The sequence below is a fragment of the Cervus elaphus genome, chromosome 5 (genome assembly GCF_910594005.1).
Source record: "Cervus elaphus chromosome 5, mCerEla1.1, whole genome shotgun sequence".
NCBI lineage: Eukaryota > Metazoa > Chordata > Mammalia > Artiodactyla > Cervidae > Cervus > Cervus elaphus.
The window spans coordinates 5,689,206-5,709,848 of NC_057819.1; the positions used below are offsets into that span (position 1 = coordinate 5,689,206).

At 45.3% G+C, this 20,643-nt stretch overlaps 1 protein-coding gene across 2 annotated transcripts in view; it reads left to right on the top strand.

The window, feature by feature from the left end:
* PITPNB (phosphatidylinositol transfer protein beta) overlaps window positions 1-14,524 on the top strand; it is a 58,330-nt gene extending 43,806 nt beyond the window's left edge. The window contains exons 9-12 of one of the 2 annotated variants that reach the window (XM_043901468.1): window positions 6,066-6,176; window positions 7,831-7,953; window positions 11,239-11,324; window positions 12,496-12,634. In XM_043901468.1, coding sequence (XP_043757403.1) covers window positions 6,066-6,176; window positions 7,831-7,953; window positions 11,239-11,286 — 282 coding nt within the window. In that variant the 3' untranslated portion in view covers window positions 11,287-11,324; window positions 12,496-12,634. Of the gene's footprint in view, window positions 1-6,065; window positions 6,177-7,830; window positions 7,954-11,238; window positions 11,325-12,495 lie in introns of both variants that reach the window. The other variant, XM_043901467.1, reaches the window with a different exon arrangement.
* The last annotated feature ends 6,119 nt before the right edge of the window (window positions 14,525-20,643 follow it).

Genomic DNA, 20,643 nt, shown 5'->3' on the forward strand with positions numbered 1-20,643 from the left:
GGTTTCGTTTATAGTTAGAAATGTGAAATGTAAGGAATTCAGTGGATACACAAACTATTTAAATACAGTTTTGGAAACATTTCACAACTAGCTAGTACTACAGCTGAAATTTAAATCATGTAGAGATGAGTGATTTGGGGTTCTGTTAGCCCATGACTTTATTTTTATAGAACTTCTGATTCTTATATTTTTGTAACCCACCACCCTTTACCTTTTATTTTCAGTTGCTCTTTTCAATTTTCATGCCATAATCTGTATAAAACTTGTATTTTCATTAAATACAAGTTAAATAATTTTTATTTATTCCTATATTAAGTTAGGAAGTGTTAGGGTTGGGCTGGATTGGAATTAGCTGTGAATGATCCAACTTTAGATTGTGGCTTCATTTGTTAGGGGATTTTTTTTTTTTCCAACTGGTGGAAGAGGAAAGAATCAGAAAACATTTGTATTGTTGAAGGCCAGAGAGCAGACTCTGCCCTCGGCCAGCATCACGTGAGTCTCCTGAAGGCTGGGCAGACCAGCGGAAACTCCTTTGGGTTCTCTAGGTTCTGGAACACTGCTCAGAATATGGGGTCGCAAATATTTTGTCCCATTTAGATTTTTCACAATTTCTAAAGGTTACATATTTTTTCATAAGAATACTTCTGGTAACTCTGAAGAGTTGGTAATATTTCATTCTACTTGTATACCTCATTTTTGCTTTAGAAGTTTAAGATGAGGAAAAATTAAATATGTACTGGACTAAAGTTATATTAAAGATCTTAATTCAACTTTTAGCTTTGATTTATGAACCATCAAAAAGAAAAGAGGCAGAAAAACATGTATTGTTGTAATCAAAGATGAATGAAGATTTAAAATAGATTCCAGATACTAATAATTTAAGGCAAAGTAAATTATTGTCCTAAAATACTCAGCTGACAGCAAAAACTTTTATTTTAGAGTCTTATTTTTTTAAGTGTATTAGTTTTTTTCCTGATTATAAAATGATACATATTTAGAGGTTTTGAAAAAGGTCAGTTGTAGCCTCACCATTTAATTATTGCTACTTGTTATATTCCCTGATTGACATAGTTTATTTTGTTATAGATGTTTATGCTATACACAGATACCTATTTATACTCACATTATGCTTTTTATTCCTTCATGTAATAGCCCATTGTTTGGAAGACCTGTGAGGTGTTTCCCCAACTCTTTCAGTGGGAATGGCATTTACTGAGTCCAAGGTTGTGCTGTTGTAAGCAGATCTCCAGTGTTGTTATTTTCTTACCTGATGAGTTAGGGTACATTTCTGAAAGTAGAATTATCTGGCTGAAGTGTATATGGCATATATATAAGATATAAGCAGCTTTAAGACTTTTTAATTACTTAGTGTCAGAAAGATTATGCCAAAAGAATTTTTTTTTTTTACCACTTGTGGTCAATTTCATTATTTTCTGTCATCATTAAAGTAATAGAGACTTTTCGTAAGTTATTTTCTTTTTTTTTTGTCACTAGTTTTAAGACCATAGCACAGATGAAGAGGTGAATTGCATAAGTCATTTTTAGATTGGATGAGATCTCAAATATGACAGATGTTACTAATGTAATATAATACTAATACAGTATTAATAATAACTGAAAATGTATAACTTCTGTGTTCTCATCTTTCTCCGAGGCTCTTTAAGGTTGTTTCTATATGTCACCTCTGTGCCTCCCCCTTGTGTGTTGGTATTGTGGAGAGTTAGGCCAAGAAATAAAGGCAGCAGGCTGTTTGTTCACTTATTTATCTTTTAATTGATTTCCATATTCTTCCCTGAACTTTTTAAATTAATTATAAGTTAGATAGAAAACCAAAAGCAGATTGACTATACATTTTACATCCACAGAAGATAGCTCAGAGAACTGGTTCCTTTTTGTCCCATCACTTACAGTTTATAAACTAAATTCTGTAGACCAACAGATTTTGTCAGTTACCAGTAGTCGTTTTAAATGATTTGAGCAGCCTGCCAAAGTCACTAGGAAGATGTGAGACACAAACTCGGGTGATTGTTGGAGTCACGTGTGTGTGCTCTGTTCTTGGAGGCCCGGCTTAGTGTAGGCATGTATGTATTAAATTTAGCTTGCTCTTCAATTAGAACTGTGCTCATCCTGCTGTCTTTATAAAATGGGGGGGGGGGGGGTGGCATGGATTCTGAAGAGCTGGTGTTCTAGAAACACCCAGGGTTCTCACCTACACAGGCTGTCCAGTGATTTGGAGTTTGAGAACGAAGCTCTCAGTAGCCCATAATTAATAGGGACCTTGGAATGTTCCATTCCTGGAAGGTGTCTTAGGGCTAATCAGTGGGTATATCAGAGGTTCTCCACTGAGAGGACGTTTCAGCCAGAGTTGGTCGGCAGGGGGATATTTTGTTAAGCCTGGGCATATTATAGAATAAAATGCAAAACTATAGCAAGTTTTAAGACGAGCCATTGGACGTTAGGGACATGAGCCTAGCCCCAGCAGCCCTGGGCCAACCCCACCCGTCACACCCAGCTCACACCCCTGCTTTCAGTGGCACGTCAGTGGGGCATAAATAGGTCAAGTGAAGCCCAGCATTTGCTTCTACTGGCCGGGGGAGGGAAAGAACCCTGACTACATTACATAGGTTACTTTGCGACCCAAGCCCTTTACTCCTAGTCTAGCCCTGCTGTTTGGCAGGCGCTCCTCACTGTGTTAAATGCCTTATTCTGCATACACCCAGATGCATCTCATGTGAGAGTTGTCACTCTCCCTCATTGGATTAGAGTGCACCTCCACACTGGCTCATTGCTTACTGGAAAAACGATCTGTAAACAACCAGCCTTGTTACTGATGTTTCAACGAGGCTGGGCCCCGAGAAGCTCGCTGTCCACTGGGAAGGCTGTGGACTGACTTCTAGACCCCAGAGCCCAGCTTAATCATGTGCAGGGCCTGCAGCTCAGAGATGGGAGTCCAAGGCTGCAGCAGCCACAGTAGGAGGTGTCCCTTCTGGTCGAGATTGTTGGTTCCAAGGGTAGTGGTTTCATCATTGTTTTTATACATAGTTACCTTCCTGTCTACCAGCCACTCATGTGCCCTGATAACACCTAGCACAGATTGGGTTGTAAATGATGCCCAATTAATACTTGCTGAATTAAATTTGTTTATAAATTAAGGGGGTCTGTGCGTGTGCACACACACATGTACCCATCCATGCTGAATTTTAACATTGTACTCTGTTTTATGGGAAGGAAATTGGAAAAATAGAGCTAGAAGCTAGTCAAGTCCCTCTGCTGACATAGAATGCACTTAAGAAAGGACAGTTTGCTGTATGTAATGTTTGTAGTTAAGTGCTTGTGGTGCTGCCTCATTGATTTAATCCATGTACCTGGTCATTATTCAGAAGGTGAAATGTTATTACAGAAGACGTTTTCTGAGAAAAGATGATCAATCATGCAGGACTCTACAGAACTTTTGGGTCCTATTAATAATACAAAAGTAGAATTTTTTTCATGTATCATAGAATTCACTTGAAACTGGAACATTATTGAGGATTTGCAGGGGGTGGTGGGGGGAGTGGAATGTGGCCTGGTTGCTATGATTGCATAAATGAGGAATAATTTTGAGGCTTTAGAATAAGACCCCAGAAATTCACCATTTAAAAAATGTATGTACCTGTACCTGGCGAAGAGTAACTTCACTCACACAGAGTGAAGTTACTGCCAGTGGGGTGAGCGTGTGAGTGGGAGGTGACGGCACGTGGCAGTGGCACCTGGCGTGGCCGCAGCCAGGGCCGAGGCGTCCCGAGCGCTGGGTGACACCGAGAACAGTGAGGGGGAAGGGAGCACCTTGTAAAAGGCGCGTTTCCTTTTCACGCCATACTTCAGTTTTTATAAAAAGGGCCCCCATAACTGTCTACTCTTTTGAGAAACTTTCTTGAAAAGCTGTTTTGCATATTCAAGTTACTCTTTGAGCTCTGTGTAAGAATAGAGAGAACTAGCATGTGCTCAGCTGAGTCCCACCAGCTAAGCACGGATCGTACATACCCTGCCTTATTTAGTCCTGACGACAGTCCTGAGACACGGCTCTGCTCTTGGAAGTACACCAGGACTGAGCCTGGAGTTTGCAGGGCGGCCCTTTCCCTCCCCGCCGCCTGCAGTCCTCCCCTCTGCCACCTGGGACTCTTTGAGCCCGACCTGCCTTCCGGGCTGGACCGCGGCCGCCTTTGCTCACTGCTGTGGCCCCTCTCAGGCTCTCTGCTCTGGCAGGTGTTGGGGTCCTTTAATGGACCGGAACCTGGTGGTACGGAGTCGACGATAAGAAAGTAAAAGAGAGAAAGAGGCTGATATTCCCTGGTTTACGCAGAGGACCAATAAAGCCCTTGACACAGGACTTGCATCGCTCACGAAGGCACCAGGCACCCTCTCGAGGGGGTGAAGGCACAAAGACCTTCTCGAGAGGGTCTTAGAAGCCCGAGCAGGAAAGTGAGCACGACGGGTCTCCACGCTCCAGAGAGTCAGCCAGAAAAAGAGAGAAAGACCCGAGGACCTAAGCTCTGATGGAGCAAAGGTGCTTTAATGATTTTTCTATGAGTATATATAGGCTGTGGTACAAGAAACTTCTTTCGGGAATGATAGAGATCAGAAAACCAAACGTACAGCAACCGTTACCAAGGGAACAAGGGGTAATGTTAGTCACAAGGTCAGGAGATAATCCGTATCTCAAGAAAGGGGAGCAAGACTAAGCAGTTTTGTCCTAAAGAGAATGTTTACGAAAGGAGACCAAGCCTGCCTCACACAGTGACCTCAGTCCCTGGGAGCAGCGTGCTGTTCCGCTTGAAGAGGGACAAAGGGCTCATGAGAGACCGCCCGTAGGAACCCTCCCGTCAAGACACTCCCTGACAGGCAGGCAGGCGGCGCGGCTCCTGCACTCAGCACCTTGGGAGAACCGTGATGCACAGTGCGTCCATGGTGAGGACGCAGGTGTGCGGCGAGCTCCTGGTCCACACCCTCCCCCAGGTTAGCACGCTCGTGTGTTGTGCCAGGACGGCCGCCTGCACCAAGTTTCACAGAGATCATCAGCAGTACTGCGGACTGCAACGCCCATCCCCCCTATTTTGATAATGAAAAATTTCAGAAGCAGTCAAGAAACCAAAAGCACAGAACTGGAAATGCCTCCACCCAGATCTGACAGTTGTTAACACTTTATCGTGTTTGTTTGTTCCCTTCTTTCTCTCCTCTCCACTCCAATTTTTTTTCTTTTCTTATTTCTGAACCTAAAAATCCAGAGTTAAGTTTTCATACTCTGGACCTAGGGTAACGTGTTTTGAGGATCCAAATTCTAACTGCGTTTTTGTTTTCTTATGAAAGTAAATTATAAACATTTTGCTTTTCCAATCCAGACAGTCCCCCACCCTCTCTCCCTTGCTTTTTTTTTTCCTCCCATTATTTTCCCTTTCTTACCCTAACTCTTGATTACATTTAAACTATGAGGTATAATTATTTGTGGAAATTAAAAGTCCTAATGTGTGGAATTTGCTTCCAAATACTTGGTAATGATAGATGATTTTTGCTGCTACATACCTTTTCATGTCCCCTCATTTGGTTGGAAAATACCTCAATTAATAGCAGTGCCCCTGCGCTTGCCAGTGCTAAAGACAAGACGACGACGAAGCTTCCTCATGGTTTTTTTACTGCGGCCCAATAAAATGGATGAGGCCCCAGCACATCCACGGTGGGAGTGCAGTAATGGCGTTATGAAAACCTCCACATGTTAAAGGCATGCTGTTGACACAATGTGAATAGAATTTGGTACTTAATGTGAAATCCGACTAGTGTGATTTGAGGCAGAGCGCTGTGCCTATTAAATTGTAGAACCAGGAAGTGGCCTGCTCTGTGGAAGGAGGGTCAGCAGCAAGGGAATGCTGCTGCTTTTGCTAAAATGATTTCAGATTCCCAGGTACCCGAATTAAACACATACGATGTGATTTTCTTCATAGATGTCTATGATGTTGTTACACAGCAGTCAGTTTTCATCAAGACTTAAATATTCAAGTCACGATTTCCCATTTTTGATTTTCCTCATCCAGAAGGAGCTGGCAAACAACCCTGACTGTCCTCAGATGTGTGCCTATAAGCTGGTGACCATCAAATTCAAGTGGTGGGGCCTGCAGAGCAAAGTAGAAAACTTCATCCAGAAGGTAAAGCCTGTCCCAGAACACGGTGACTTAAATGTAGGTTAAGATTGGAGGTGCCCGTCAGTGGGGTGTTGTCTCTCCCACCACCTTTTCCTTCTCGTTTGGGTGAGATTCTTGTCCCAGCAGAATTCCTCTCTGCCCTCCTTTTTCTCCCTACAAACAGCAAAAACAGATACCAGCAGAGGTGTTAAGGGGCTTTCTCTGGGGAAGAGCAAAGCTTTCGTTTTGTGCCGAGTGCTTTCCTGATGGTTTGCTCGGCTCTTCTGTGGGGAGCCCTTTGCATGTCCCCAGGGAGCCTGGGTCCCGGTGCTGGCTGAGGGGAGAGGCCAGGCCTTGCTGTTGAGGCTCCTCTGTCCCGGCTGGGCGGATAGCCCCCCGCGGGTCTCTCCGGACGGTGCTGTGAACTTCGCACCTTCTGATGGGATGTCCTCCTCGGAGGTCCTCACTGGGAATGGCTACACTGAACCTGCGGTGACATGATCTGAGTGAGGACCCCGGTTCTCATTACCTGTTTCTCTGTCTTTTTCACTCAAGAGATAGTAACACAAGTGTTTTGATGGGAGAATTGCAGTTGCATAGATACTCATGATTGTAATTTTGTAAGGAATATGAAAGTTTCTTTGGTATTGAATTTTCCTGTAGGGTGAATAATTCATAGATGTCTGTGAATTGTCTCCATTGTCATTATTTAGAAGCCCTTGGAACTTCCCACAACTAGTTGTATCTGAGTTTCACCATAACTTCTACTTTTAAACTGTAACTGCTCTTTTTTTTTTTTTTTTTTTTTAAAAAGGATCTTAAAGTGCTGGAAACTTATTTCCTAAGCCTGCTTGCAGTTGGCCACAGTAGGCACTCTGTAAATACTGGCTCTCTTTCTTCCTCTTGGATCAGAATAATAGGTTAACAATCCAGTTCTGATAAAGAAGTTACACATATAATTGATGAGGTCCCTTCTGTTCATGGAAAAAAAATTTAAAGTTGAAGATTGTCCAAAAGTACTTAAGTACTCACTGTTCACTGCACTTTTCTCTCTTCTTGGAAAGTGTAGTAAAAGTTAAATAATCCAGCAATTAAAGCCATGAATTACGTACATTAAAGTCACTAATTTTATATATATATGTATATATACACACATACGTATATACTTAGTAACACTAGGGCAGGAAAATTAATGGAGAGTATGCAGTAATTCTTAATTTAATAAAACATCTTATTCTGAAGAACCTGACTCTTCTTTCAGTGCATGTTGTATTCTGCCTCACAGTATTTCTTTGAATTGCAGGGGGAAATGATAATGTATGGTTCTGTAGCAGAAGTTAAATTGACCTTAGGTCATTGACGTTAGAAAAATGTAAAAATGAGTTGGGTCCAGCAGGAGCTCATGTTGGCTCTGAACACATCCACCACATTTTTTTCAGTTTCTGACAAATCATTCTGCCTTTGCAAGGAGAATTCTTTCACATTTCTCAGGGAGATTTCTCTTTTTATTTTGCTTTACAAAATGTTAATAGGATGGAATTAAGATTTTCACTAACTGAAATAGTGGTCTTTTCAAGCCAAGAATATGTAAATTCATGGGTTAACTGGGGCATATAAAGTTATGTTTTTAATGTTAGAGTTTTGCCATCTTAACAATACTTTTCTTTTGTTTTAAAAGCAAGAAAAAAGGATATTTACAAATTTTCATCGCCAGCTTTTTTGTTGGATTGACAAGTGGATCGATCTGACAATGGAAGACATTAGGAGAATGGAGGATGAAACTCAGAAAGAACTAGAAACAGTAAGACTTCCAATTCTGTGGAAATTCTCTAATTTCCCTTTTCTAAAACTGTGTCCGTGCTTAATAAGTTTAGGCTTACAATTAGGAAAAGTGTTATTGAAAGCCATTTCTTAATCTCTGTATCCTTGTTAAACTCTGGTTTCTTAGACACTAATATCCTTCTATTCTGATTTCTCTTTTGTTAAGCATCTTTATGCAAGTAGACTAGAACTTTATCTAAAATTTGTTACCCATAAAATGTCCAGTGGTTTTGTATTCTCTTTCACGTGTTGGTTCTCCATGATGGTGCCTGGTTCACAGTCCTTTGAGGCATTCACTTAATTTAGGCCAAGTTGCCTCTGTCATCTTATTATCACAATAGGTTATTAATGTTAGCACAGTAAGTCCTAGTTCCCTCTTCTGTAGCCAAGATAAAAAAGCTAGTGGTATTGTCATTGATTCCAGAAGTGCCTCCTCCCACCCATAGCCAGTAATGACTCCTTATTTCTTACAAACTTGAGGCAGAAATTCAGGTGATCCTTGGGCTAGAGGTCTGCGGGCCACGTCTCAGAAAGTCCAGCCCACCCCAGCTCCTCCCCGCACCTGTGAGCCAGCCCTGCAGCTCGTGAGCACCCCCTTTCTCCCAGAGCGGATGGTTCTGCCCCACCTACTCTTGCGTGTGTCTGGTTTTGCTTTTGTTCTGGGCTGTGCTTCTCAGTTGAAAGTAAGGCCCCACGGGGAAGACAAACGCGAGGAATGTCCAGTGGAGGCTCGTGGTTTCCATGCAGTCATCCAGAGTCCTGCCAGCAGTCCCAGTTTGGGAAGGCCCGCAGGCAGGAGGGGAGTATTTGACGAATGCCTGTGTGTGAGGCAGGAACTCCATTTAATCACAGGAGACTGGCAGCAAATCAGGTTCTTTGGCACAGAAGGAAATCTGTTTGTCTGGCACATAGCATTGTAAAGAATCTGTGTTTAAAATTGCTTACTTTTGGTGATTACAGCAGATCTGCTTTTAATTAGCTTTATACAAACCTTCTGAGAGGACTAGCACATATTTTCTTTATAAGGCAATAAAGTGTTTTAACCTTATCTTATATGTAAAGTAAACTGTAAGCAGCCTCCAGCTTATGAATGGATTTTGTTCCAAAAGTTTTTTAGTTCAGTTTTTGAAATTTGGAACATGTTTCTCCCGTAGTGACAACATTATAAATCGGGGTTTGGTTTGCAGGCCAGCCAATAGAGGCCTCTCCAACCTCAGTTCCTGACACTTAACGGTGTGGCTCTGAGTTCTGGGTCTTGGGAGCCGGGTGATAGGATGGCTAGTACAGAAGACCGGCTCTTGCCTGTACTTTGAGGCTGGCCCCAGGCAGGGTGTTTAAACAGACAAGAGTATGTTATGGGTGCTTGCTCCCTTCCCTGCAGTGCCTCTGTTCCACATCTGTCGCACTGTTTCTCTCGAGTCAGACGCCCTTCTCTAAGTAGCGCCCCTCACCACCACACAGTCTCGGCCTCTTCTCCCCCACCCCTTGCCTGGGTCCACTCCTTCCAGATGCACCAGGCTCCAGAGAGCCGCCAGCTCTGCCTCCAGCCCCTCGGAGCCGCGGGTGTCAGCTGAACACTGAAAAGACCAGGATTATACCCTCATCCACAGTACAGCCTTGGCATCTCCAAAAAGTGATTTGCCAACACGAGTTAAAAAACCAAAAATGGACTTCCTTGTACTGGTTTGAACTCTCAGGAAGGACGCTTTCTTCTGGTTTTGATTTCTGAGGCTGCACTCGTAGCACGAGAAGAGTGGTGATGGCAAAAGGGTAGCGGGTGGAGCCCTCGGACAGACGCCGGCTGAGGCCTCCTCTTCCCCGGGGGGAGTGCTTGCTTCCCTGTCAGCGTTTTAGTCTCAGACACTGGAGTGCAGCGCTGACAAGAGGTGGTGACTGTCTCCCACCTGTGGCAGACCTGCAGGCCCAGCTGCGTCTCCATGCACACCTGTCACTCGTGAGTTGGGAATTGCACTTGAAAAGAAGGTGTAAGACAGCTAGTTACACAGAAACCCAGCTTATCAGAAAGCATCATGATTGTACCCATGTGGCCTAAACTGACAAATTCCCTCATAAAGTTGGTAGAAATCTGTCCTTGGTTCAGGGTTGGGAGTCCATGGCAGTTTCTTTGTTGAAGTATCTCAGAAATACTTCAGGTCAGATTTCAGGGTTAAGTGCTGGTCATCTTGGTGTTAAATCCCACATAGGCTATTTTGCTCGAGGTCACCGGGGATGCTTTATCCCGTGTCATGTCACTGCTGCTCTGAGTCCTCACGGCTGGTTTGCGGGCATCTCCTCAGTCTGGGCGGCAGCATGCCTGCAGTGCCTACCCAGAGCGCTTAACATCTCCACGTCCTCTGCACCACGGAGCCATCTCCCCTTTCCTTGAGGTCGTTTCCCTGACACCTGGTGGGAGAATTTGATGTGTTGTAATTCTCTTAATTCTCAAATATTTTAAGAATTGGATTTCTTTCAAATGGGTTTTGGCCCTGGAGAGAAGGCATAGCATCTCGAGAGGTCAGGCATGAGAGGAATGCCCATGCCTATAATCCCACAGAAACACTGAGATTAGGCCCAGCAACTGAAGGAATACTTAGGGCAACCTTACGCTTGTTCTTACCTGGCCCTGCAGGGGAGGGTGGTGGGAGGGGTTGAGCTTCAGAAATGTGTTCCTTTCTGTCCACCCTTTTCCTGATTTCCTCATCAAGCCGCCTGTAGGCCGACGCGAATGTCTGTCCTTTGCGAGCATCCTTGTGTTCCTGTTTCTTCTCCCTGCGTTGTCCCTGTGTGCTCTCGTTCTTCTTTCGCCTCCCGCTCTTTAATTAACTTCCCGTGAAGAACTCCTCTGAGGGACACTGGTCTCAGAAGCCAGAGGTGGCCACACCGCATGGCTTCCTCTCTGGTCCAAGGACTGTGAAAAAGTGAACCAGACCATCAGGGCATTTTCTCACACTGTGTTGGTGAGCAGTTCACTCACCCTGGTGATCTTTGATAATTTCACTTCATCAGTCTGCAGGCTTTTGTTTCCTGTTTTCGAGAAGAGATATTAACATATTTTTTTTTGTGCTGTGTAAGAAAAGCCTTTTGCAAGGTTTTCTTTAGGTCAGGGTAACTGGAATGGCCTCAGAACTTCATTTTAATGAGGTTATATGCTTATAAACAGGCAGCGGTTACTTCACAATCTCTTCAAGGTCTTTATCTCCCTTTGGTTACTAACCCAATGTAGAGTCTGTAATTTCAGCAGCTCATGATTTTATTTTACGTTTAGATGCGTAAGAAGGGTTCCGTCCGAGGCACGTCGGCTGCTGATGTCTAAATGAGTCCCCTGTAGGGTCAGAGACAATATCAAACTGTGTAAGTGAAGACCTGGGTAAAAAGAATGTTTAAAAACCAATACCTTTTTGGTAATGGGTAGTTAACTTGCTGAATTGAGACAGTGTGTTAAATGTGGTTTAATTTTTAGAATTTAAGAGAATTTAATGTATTTCAGACATTGACAGTGGACACGAGTTATTATTGTATAAGAATTTCATCTGTGGAGCAGGTTGAATTTAGTAATCCCAAGTTAGTTCATAGTGTTGCACATTAGAATCCAGCTGCCAAGTACACTCACTCATCATGCAGCTAATTTCCCATTGATAGCCAGTTCATTGACCTTTTTCTCACCAGGACCTTTTGTGGTTAGTAAGGAAACATGTAAAAGCATTTAAAATTAAAGATCCTTCATCCCGTGCCATAAGAGCCAGTCTCAGTAACTCACCTGAGTTGAGATTTTTTTCTTAACACCAGGAAGTCCTCCCTCATGCTGACTCTTCGGGTATCTTTACATTTAGCTGTAATATGTGTAAATACACTGGTTTTCACTTCCAATGTGAAATACTTGTATGGTGTTACTTCATTCACACACATGTACATGCCCAGAAACGAGATTTTTTTATAGGGGAGAAAAGAGAACATCAGAATCTAGCCCACATGTTGAGACCAGGATAGGTAAACAAAAACAGGCAGTCTACTGCTGCCACTTGTTAATACTGAGCTGTGGTGGTTATTGCGGAAACGGCAAGACACAACAGCTCTCTCAGCTGCGTTTCTTTGCTGCCCCCTGACATGTACCGCCTGCGCTTCAGTTACTGAGCAGGCGGTGTTCAGTCCTCAAGTAAAGTTGTACCAGTAAGAATGGATGACCTCCACTAGGGCTCCTCCAAAAGCCCTTTTCTTAAAATTCAGTGTTCACGTAACAATTTTTTTAAATTTATTGTTACTTTCATTAAGTTTTCCTGCGTTTCTGTGATTTATTTCTGCTTCTAATTTATTTTCCCTCTGATGAAACAAAATGTGCTCTTAGTAAGACCTGAGTCAAGAGATTAAATGTTAAAAATGCAGTAGTTGGTGTGCACTGTCTGCCAGAAGTTTTGCTACACTGAGGATCTTTTCCCTAGAGAATGTTTGCGACAAGCTGTGGTCTAACGTGTTTTGTGTGTCTTTGAATTTTAACACATTGCACTGTCTTTTGCTTTTCTTACAGTTACGTAATCAAGGTCAAGTAAGGGGAACCAGTGCAGCCAGTGATGAGTGAAGAAGAATCTGACCATGTCTTGCAGTGTTGACATTTCCCAGACGTGTGCTTGTGGTTCTGTGCCCACAGGCACAGGTCCCAACTACGTGTGTATATATGTTTGTGTGTGTCAATCTGTAGCTGTATATAAAACGCATGTAGAGCTACAGATCCCAGTACACACACGTGTGTATATATGTACATACAAACATACTGAAGGGATTAGTACAATTTCTCCAAAGTACTGTACCTATCTTCAGCAAGAATGCAAAAGAAAATATTTTCAATATATATACCTGGAACAGATTTTAATAATTATCAGAGTAATACCATTAATGGATGAATTGACTGCAATGTAATACTAGCTGGTATGTTTCGTAAATGTCAAGTTGTGGACCAAGATATATATATATACATATATATATATATAGCCTTTTATTACTTTTTTGTTCTTTTAAATCAGTCTCTTATAAACTTTAATTTTAGTCCCATAATCAACAGAATCCCACAGGAAAACTTATTAAAAATCTTTTGGTATTCCAAGGAATCTGGAACAAAACTCTGAATGTATTTAAAATCATTTCTTTCTGGATTTTCATTATCATACAGCCAAATTGAACAATATCTATTAGTAAAGAGAGTTACAGGCCAGTTTTTACTTGTTTGCCCCTGAGGTAAAGATCCTTTTAAAAAGAATTCCATTTTTTATTGAATTTTTGTATTTTAAATTTCAAGTATTTTTCTACATCAAGTCTAGGAAAAATGGAAATAACGGTCTGTGATTTATTAAAAAAAAAAAAGAAAAAGAACACTGTATAACTTTTCAGGCTTCTGTCAGGCAAAGACAGAAATTGATGAAGAAATTAATAGGATTGTAGGCCGTTAAGAAAAACTGGAAGTACAGCGCTTCCATGGAGTCTTGTTTCTAAAATGACTGTTTTCTGAAATTACAGCTTGGAAACTATGCAAATGATCTAGATTCCTCACAAGTTAACACGGTAGAACATAGATACTGATGCTGTTTTGCTCTTTTCTGGTTGAAATATATACTTGGGCGGGGGAGACGTTGCATCTGAGACAGGAAGAGATTCAGAGGCAGCGCGAGGCCTGTCTGCACACGGTTAGGCGGCCCAGCCGGCGGCCAGCGCAGCTGCACCCGCACCCCCTGGGGTGTGCTCTCCTGGGACGTCATCGGAACACACCCTGAACACGCATCGGGAAAACGCAGCCTAGAGGCTGCTGGCCTCCTTTGGTCCTCTTTCTTTTTTCCTTTTCTTTTAAGGACAATAGCTAGGTAAGATTTTTATCATCTTTCTCTGTCCAAGTCTAGTTCTTCACCTGTCAGTCCTGGGAGCTCAAACAGAATGTTGTTGTTGAAGCCTTGGGGCCCCAGCCATCTTCTTTAACCTCCCACCCCTCCTGCCCCATGCCAGGCCCTGTGGTCATACCACGTTTGTAATCTGATTGGCTGACAGCCCCGCCCTCCCTGCTCCCTGGTTTCCTGCGGAAGCCCTATGTCCCCACTGAAGTGATCGCAGTGGCCTGGACACGGCTGTCCAGGGTTACTCCTGCGTGGCAACACCTGGTTCCCCACGGCTGCAGACCCCTCACCACACGCGTCCTCTGTGTACTCAGGATCAGAACCGACGTCTACTCTCTGGGCACTGCTGTAAGATAGGTTTTGTCAAGAGCATAATCATTGTCTGCAAAGTGTCTGATGCCAGGAAGATTATTGCTAATCTGGTGAAGTAAAGAGTCTCGCCTTCTTTTAATGAACTTCACTCTCACTGGCGTCTGTAGCATCATTTGGGAGCTTGGGCGCACATGGAGATGACGGCCCGGCGCATGGATTTTAATGTTTTTCTAACAACTGTGGAGATCTGAGGGAATGTGTGGTGAATGTAAAATATCTAGTTTACTTGGCAGTCTCTTGTGTAAATTATAGTAAAACAAAGTAAATGAAATTTAAACAAAAAATAAATTTGATCACAAAATGCCACTTGTGTGCTTGAGTGGTTGTTCGCCTGATGCCACACCTGGTTCAGAACACTATGAACCACTTCTCTGCTATTTTTTAAAGAATTCTGTGGTGGTCAGCACTATCACTTTGGGGGAAAAATTTTTTTTTATTGACTTTTTATTGTAAACCTCTGTTCTTGAGGTGTGCCTATGCCACCTTAAGTTGTTACATTTGATTTCTTAAATAATTTTGTCTCTAAAAGCTGAACAGTAAAGAAGGATTATATATTATTCTGAGGTCTTCTAAAAATTTATTTTTAAAGGGGAAAAGTATGGAAAACCCATAGTTTTTTTTTTTTTTTTTTTGAAAACCCATAGTATTTTTAAAGTACTCAATAAGGATTTTGCCATTAGATTCTGCCCATTTCAAGACCATGGCTTTTTGGTTTGGGGCCGGGTTTCACACCTTACTTTTCTCGTGGTGCTGGGTTAACATTCTAGAGCAGTTCAACCTTCAGAGAGGTGACCAGCTCTCGAGATGGAGTTAATGCATTTCCAAGGTGTTCTTGTGTGCGTTTTCCAAGGTGATCTCAGTGTTTTATCTCAGAGGTGATGTTTGCATTCGCGTGGACCGCCTGTCATCCCTGGGTTCAGCAGTGTGCGCGCTTCCACGGCGGGCACGCGGGTCTCCTGGAGGTGCCACAGTGAGCAGCCATGCAGAGTGCAGTGTGGGAGACCGGCGTGTCAACAGGTGGACGACAGCTCCGTCTGGTAAGTCGCCATCTGACAGTAGAGAGTTGGTGAGAGACACCTTAGATGTCATCCACGTCACACATGTGAGAAAGCGAACGTCCAGGCTGAAGGCAGCTAGGTAGCGGGGTCCCTGGGAGCCCCCTGCTGACCCCTCACCAATCCTGGACTCCTTGTGTGTGTGTGGGGCCGCGGGGCCCAGCTGTGGTGTGTGCAGTTAGCCAAGGCGCCGTGTCCTCCAGCGTGTGGTGGTCCCCTTCAGTGTGGTTTCTCTCTCCTGCTGCACCCGTTTGCCAGCCCGCCTCCCGGCTTTTGGTGAATCACAGCTAAGATCACCTGCGGACCTGCGCTCTTGTGCTCAGTCATGCCCAGCTCTGCGGCCTATGGAATGTAGCCCACCAGGCCCCTCTGTCTAAGGAGTTTTACAACTAAACAATGCTGCAGTGGGTTGCCATTTCCTCCTCCAGGGGATCTTCCTGACCCACGGATCGAATGTGCATCTGCTGTGTCTCATGCATTAACAGGCAGCTTCTTTACCACTGAACCACCTGGGAAGCCCGTGAACCTGACACCTGGCTTTTAAAACTCACTTTCTTCTCTCCTTTTCAACTCATTAAGCAATAAAGTTTCACAGCCCAGCCCAACCTACCTCTCAGGTCTTGTCTCTGAGGGAGTAAAAGACAATCTATTAATGGCTGTTTTGTCCATTTCTCCTCCGCAATCAAGTTGACAAGGGGTTGGCACAGAATTCCCTATTCCTGACCACGTGGAGGGAGAATGTTCTGTTCTTAGACTCAGACCTAATACCATTGAGGGCCACTGGATGTAAGGAGATAAAGAGTTGAGTGGGTCCAAAGTTGATTTTTTCAAGTTGCCCTCATTGTCAGTTTTAGAGTTGGGGCCTTTGCACGATTGGAGGGAGGGAGGGAGGGAAGGTGCTTGAAGGCAGGTTAAAGGTTGTCCTGCTGACACTGGAGCATCTACAGGGCGTGCTTCCTAGGAACCTGCCAGGGTCACTTGGCATTTTCTGACTTGGAAATGTTAAGCAACCACGATCTCTTCAAAACCAGTTCTTAAACCAGATTGGACTAGGGAAAGTAGAAAACTTTTGAGTGTTCTCTTACACTTGGGCTACTGGTTTAAAGCAGTTCAGCACATGCAAACCAAAAGTTCTCAATCTTGGCTCCACTAAGAATCACAGGGGATCCTTTAAAAATATCAGTTGCCCACCAGCTGCTTTTCTATGGCTTGTGTTGAGTGTGCCCTGTTTTCAAACGACAGGGGAAAAGCTTAGAGAATTTCCAGTCTCCTCCTGAAAGACGGTCGAGAAGACCACCTTCTCTCTAAGTCATCAGACTCCTGCCGGTTCTTCAAAGCCCAGTGCCCACTGTCCACACAGCCTTTGTTTGCCTAGCATGACCACCAGTGGTCCATTCCCCTCACTCGGCTCCTACAGGCTCTGCTGCCTCGGTTAATAATGCTCATTGCTTGTCATCTTTCATGTGTCCGTATGTTTCGCTTCCCACGTGAGCTCGGGAACTCCTCCCGGGCAGGAGTCACAGTGGTACCCCAGAACCGCCTCTCCTGGTGGAACGTCTGACTGAAGCTGCTCCTGCCCACAACAGACTCCTGCCTGTGCTGTGCAGGGCCGCTTCTGAATCCTGGGGCTAGAGGGGAGGGGAGCGTGACCAAAAATATCCGTAAGATCAAATTTCTGCTCTGAGAATCAGATCCTGACTGCCAGCCGCAGCAGGAGGTAGCGCTTCTGGTAGCTCAGCGTAAAAAGTACGAGGAGAGGACAGACGAGGGAGCTCCAGGTCCGTGTTTCTTTCTCGCGTTCCAGATGCCAACAGGAGTTTTGGTGGACTTCTTCAGGAGTCTAAAACCAAACTCAAAGTCTTTCCTCCTCCCATCACTGCTGCCCAAGCCAGAAATCTTAGTTGATCACTGAGTCTTAAAAGTGTCCCCAAGTACTTGTGAAATCCTGCTCCTCTTGAGGTATCCTGGTGCAAGCTGTGCTCCCGTGAGCCAGCCTCTCATCTGGGGCAGGGGGTCTGCAAACACAGTAAATGTTTTTGGCTTTACAGACCACGTGATCGATCTCTCACAGCTATTCAACTCTGCCCTTGCAAGGCAAAAAGGGCCATAGACAATAGGTAAAGTAAGCATGTCTGTTCTGATAAAACTTTATTTACAGAAACAGGCAGTGGGCCAGATTTGGCTGTTGAGGCCATAGGTGCCAAGTGCTGGACTACATCTTGTAAAGCCTTAATGAGGCTCTGCCAGAGGTGACTTTCTAGAATGGCTCCTGATGGTGCTGCACCCTTGCCTGAACACCTGCATGGCTCCCAGGGGCCCCAGGGACCCCAGTAGCCAAGGCCTGTGAGCAGTGAGGGCCTCAATCTCCTGTTTGTAAAGTGGAGCCAGTGACTGCTCGTCCACCTCATGGCCACTGGATGTGTGAAGGGACTGGGTACTGTCTCTAGAAAGGCTCCAGCCTTAGGAAGACAGTCACTGCTGTTTGCCATCTGATTGCCAACCCAGAGTCGAACACGCACCTACCACAAGTTGAAGGGAAGAGCTGTGCTAACAAAATCTGTTGACATATAAAATACAAGATAATCCCAGGTAGCTAAACTCTTCCCGACTGGCATAATTCTACATTGTTGTATGTCTATTGTCCAGGAAATACCATCTGTGACTGTTAAACCAAAATGCTATTCTCGTGGGAAAGCTCACAGATGCCCTATACATTTTCCATAATTAAAATCTGGCTCCTTCCATAGATGCCATTGCTAACATGTTAACCTGAGCTTGGCCCCCATGGCTCCTGACCGGGCACGGTAAAGCTAGGCCTGGAAAAGCAGCCTGGCGTTTTCCCCGAGTCAGTGACACTCCACCTTTGGTCGAATCTGTTTACTCCCTGGGTTTCTGAGAAGCAGTAAAGCACCGTGCCAAGTCTCCGCCTCGTGGATCACTTATATATTCTGACACCACCTGCTCATCAGTTGATGGTAGAATTGCCTTGCACTCGAGACTGAGGGGGCTTCATGAAGTGGAACGAAGGCGTGGCTTACAGTGTTTATTAATGTATGTGCTAAACAAAAGCCTCGCCTCTGGGCATCCCATTGCAGGCCGGCTCCCTGCAGCCCCGAATACTGATGACTGGCGTGCTCTCTCAGAGCCACCTCCATTTTCCCATGGCCCCGGAAGCCCTGAGACCACTCAGCCTGCCGAGAAGGGCTGTCGGTGCATCCCATCCATGCTGCTCTGTAGCTATTGCTCCAGAAAGATTCTCCCCGGAGAGGCACTCTGTAGGATGGGGCTTCTCCCAAGGAAGGGTGGAGAGAGGCTTAGGATCGGGCCCAGAAGGGTCATTCATTCATGTAGATCAGAGGGTGGCAGATCTTTTCTATAAAGGGTCACGTCGTATTTCATAAATATTCGGGGCTTTGTGGGCCATGCAGTCTCTGTCACAGCTCCTCTTTCTGTCTTTGTAGCTCAAAAGCAGCCTCAGATGTTGTGCAGATGAATGGGTGTGGCTGGGTTCCAATAAAACTTTATTTGCACAAACAGGTGGTGGGCTGGGATCTTGTCCTAGGGCCAGAGCTTGCCAATCTCTAGATTCTTGCCCCACCCCTCAGACCCCCCACTAAAAGTCAACATTTAGTAGTGTCTGTCAGGCATTGTTCTAAGCACAGCATGTAAATGGCCTCCTTTAATCTTCACTACCACTGACTCAGTGGTAAAGAATCTGCCTGCAATGCAGGAGATGTGGGTTCGATCCCTGGGTTGGGAAGATCCCCTGGAGAAGGAAATGGCAACCCACTCCAGTATGCTTACCTGGGAAATCCTATGGACAGAGAAGCCTGGAGGGCTACAGTGCATGGGGTCTCAAGAGTCGGACACAACTGAGCGACTTAACAGCAACCACCCTGTGAAGTAGGTGCTGTTATCACCCCCTTTCACAGTGGAGGACATTGAGGCCCAGGTAAGTGTAATTTTGCTAGGTATTATTACGGAAAGCAGTGGAGCCAGGGATCTCACCCAGGGGCCACTCCAGAGTCACGCACAACCTCTGCCCATCACCCCTGTGTCTCCCTGTTTGAGAGCTGCAAGGTTCCATGCCTGTGGCATATACTAAGGGCTGACATAAGGAGCAGCCACAATGATAATTCTGAGGACACTCTTATGTTCTCAAACACCACTTAGGAGCAAACTTCCACGACCAATTCTTCCCAGTGCTCAGAGCCAAGAAAGCAGTTCTTCCTAAACAGAGCTCGGTTTCCCGCTCAGTCTAGGTGTCAGGAAATTCCCATGTGGCATTTTATGTCCAAACTGAGGCCACCTCTTTAGGCAGGCCTCCTAGCATCACTCCACCCACACCCACGCAGTCCCCCTTGCCACCCCTCCTACTTGAGCTTTGTGACGGTGCTGTGACATTTGAGGGCCTGTGCCCACGCCTCCTGCGTGGAAGTCCCCTCAAACTCCTTGCGGGAAAGGTTTAGTGATGATTCTGACATAGGTAGAAACACAATGTCTGCCCTGTCAAGGTGAGAAGTCAGGAGAACTGCAGTCTTCAGCTGCGGGTAATCTTAAGGCCTGTGGCCCCCTGGAGGGGGAGGCCACCAGGGTGGTTTTGTCAGCGTGGGGGAATTTGGGGTAGTTTCTTTTCCTCCGAGAACTGTCCTCAGTATCTCGCTTTACAGAAGATGACTCTTAAACTATCTCTGTGAGGCTCGGGACCTTGTGGGCACTTCCCCGTGTGCACGCCCAGCCGTGCCTTCTCTCACTGTGGGTAGGAATTTTCGCTTCGGCATCTGGTGGCCCATGAGATCACCCCTTTCCCTAGGCGTGTGCCAGAAAGCCGTTGGTGGGGGGATTTCAGGATTCCTCCCAGCCCCTTCCAACCCAACAGGCTCAGATTTTCCACTTGTGTGATTGAGGTCAGCGCCTGCATTCCGGCTGGCGAGCTCCCCACACATGCAAGCTCCAGGCCTCAGGCAGGGGCTTCTCAGACTCACCCTGGAATTCAGCCCCCCTCCTTGGCCCTCTCCCTCCTCCTCGCCCCTCTCCCTCCTCCTCGCCGCCCTGGATCCTGGGGTTCAGGGCGGGGTGGGGCGGGGGGGGGCGGTCCATCAGAGACTGGGGACAGCCTGGCCCAGCCTTGGCTCTGGGCCACCAGGCTGAGATGCAGGCCCTGTGTTTGCTCGGGACCGAGAGTATGGACGAGTCATCTGGCCGGGCGAGGAACAGTGGTATTACTGTTGCTTGCAAAGAGCTCCGTTCCTGTCCTTGTCAGTCCGTCCACCAGAGAATGTGGAGGTTGTCAACCATGACCAGCCCCGTCAGGTTTACTAATGGTCACTGCTGCTATCTCTTTAGATGTGGGGGCTTTGGCGTTTGCCG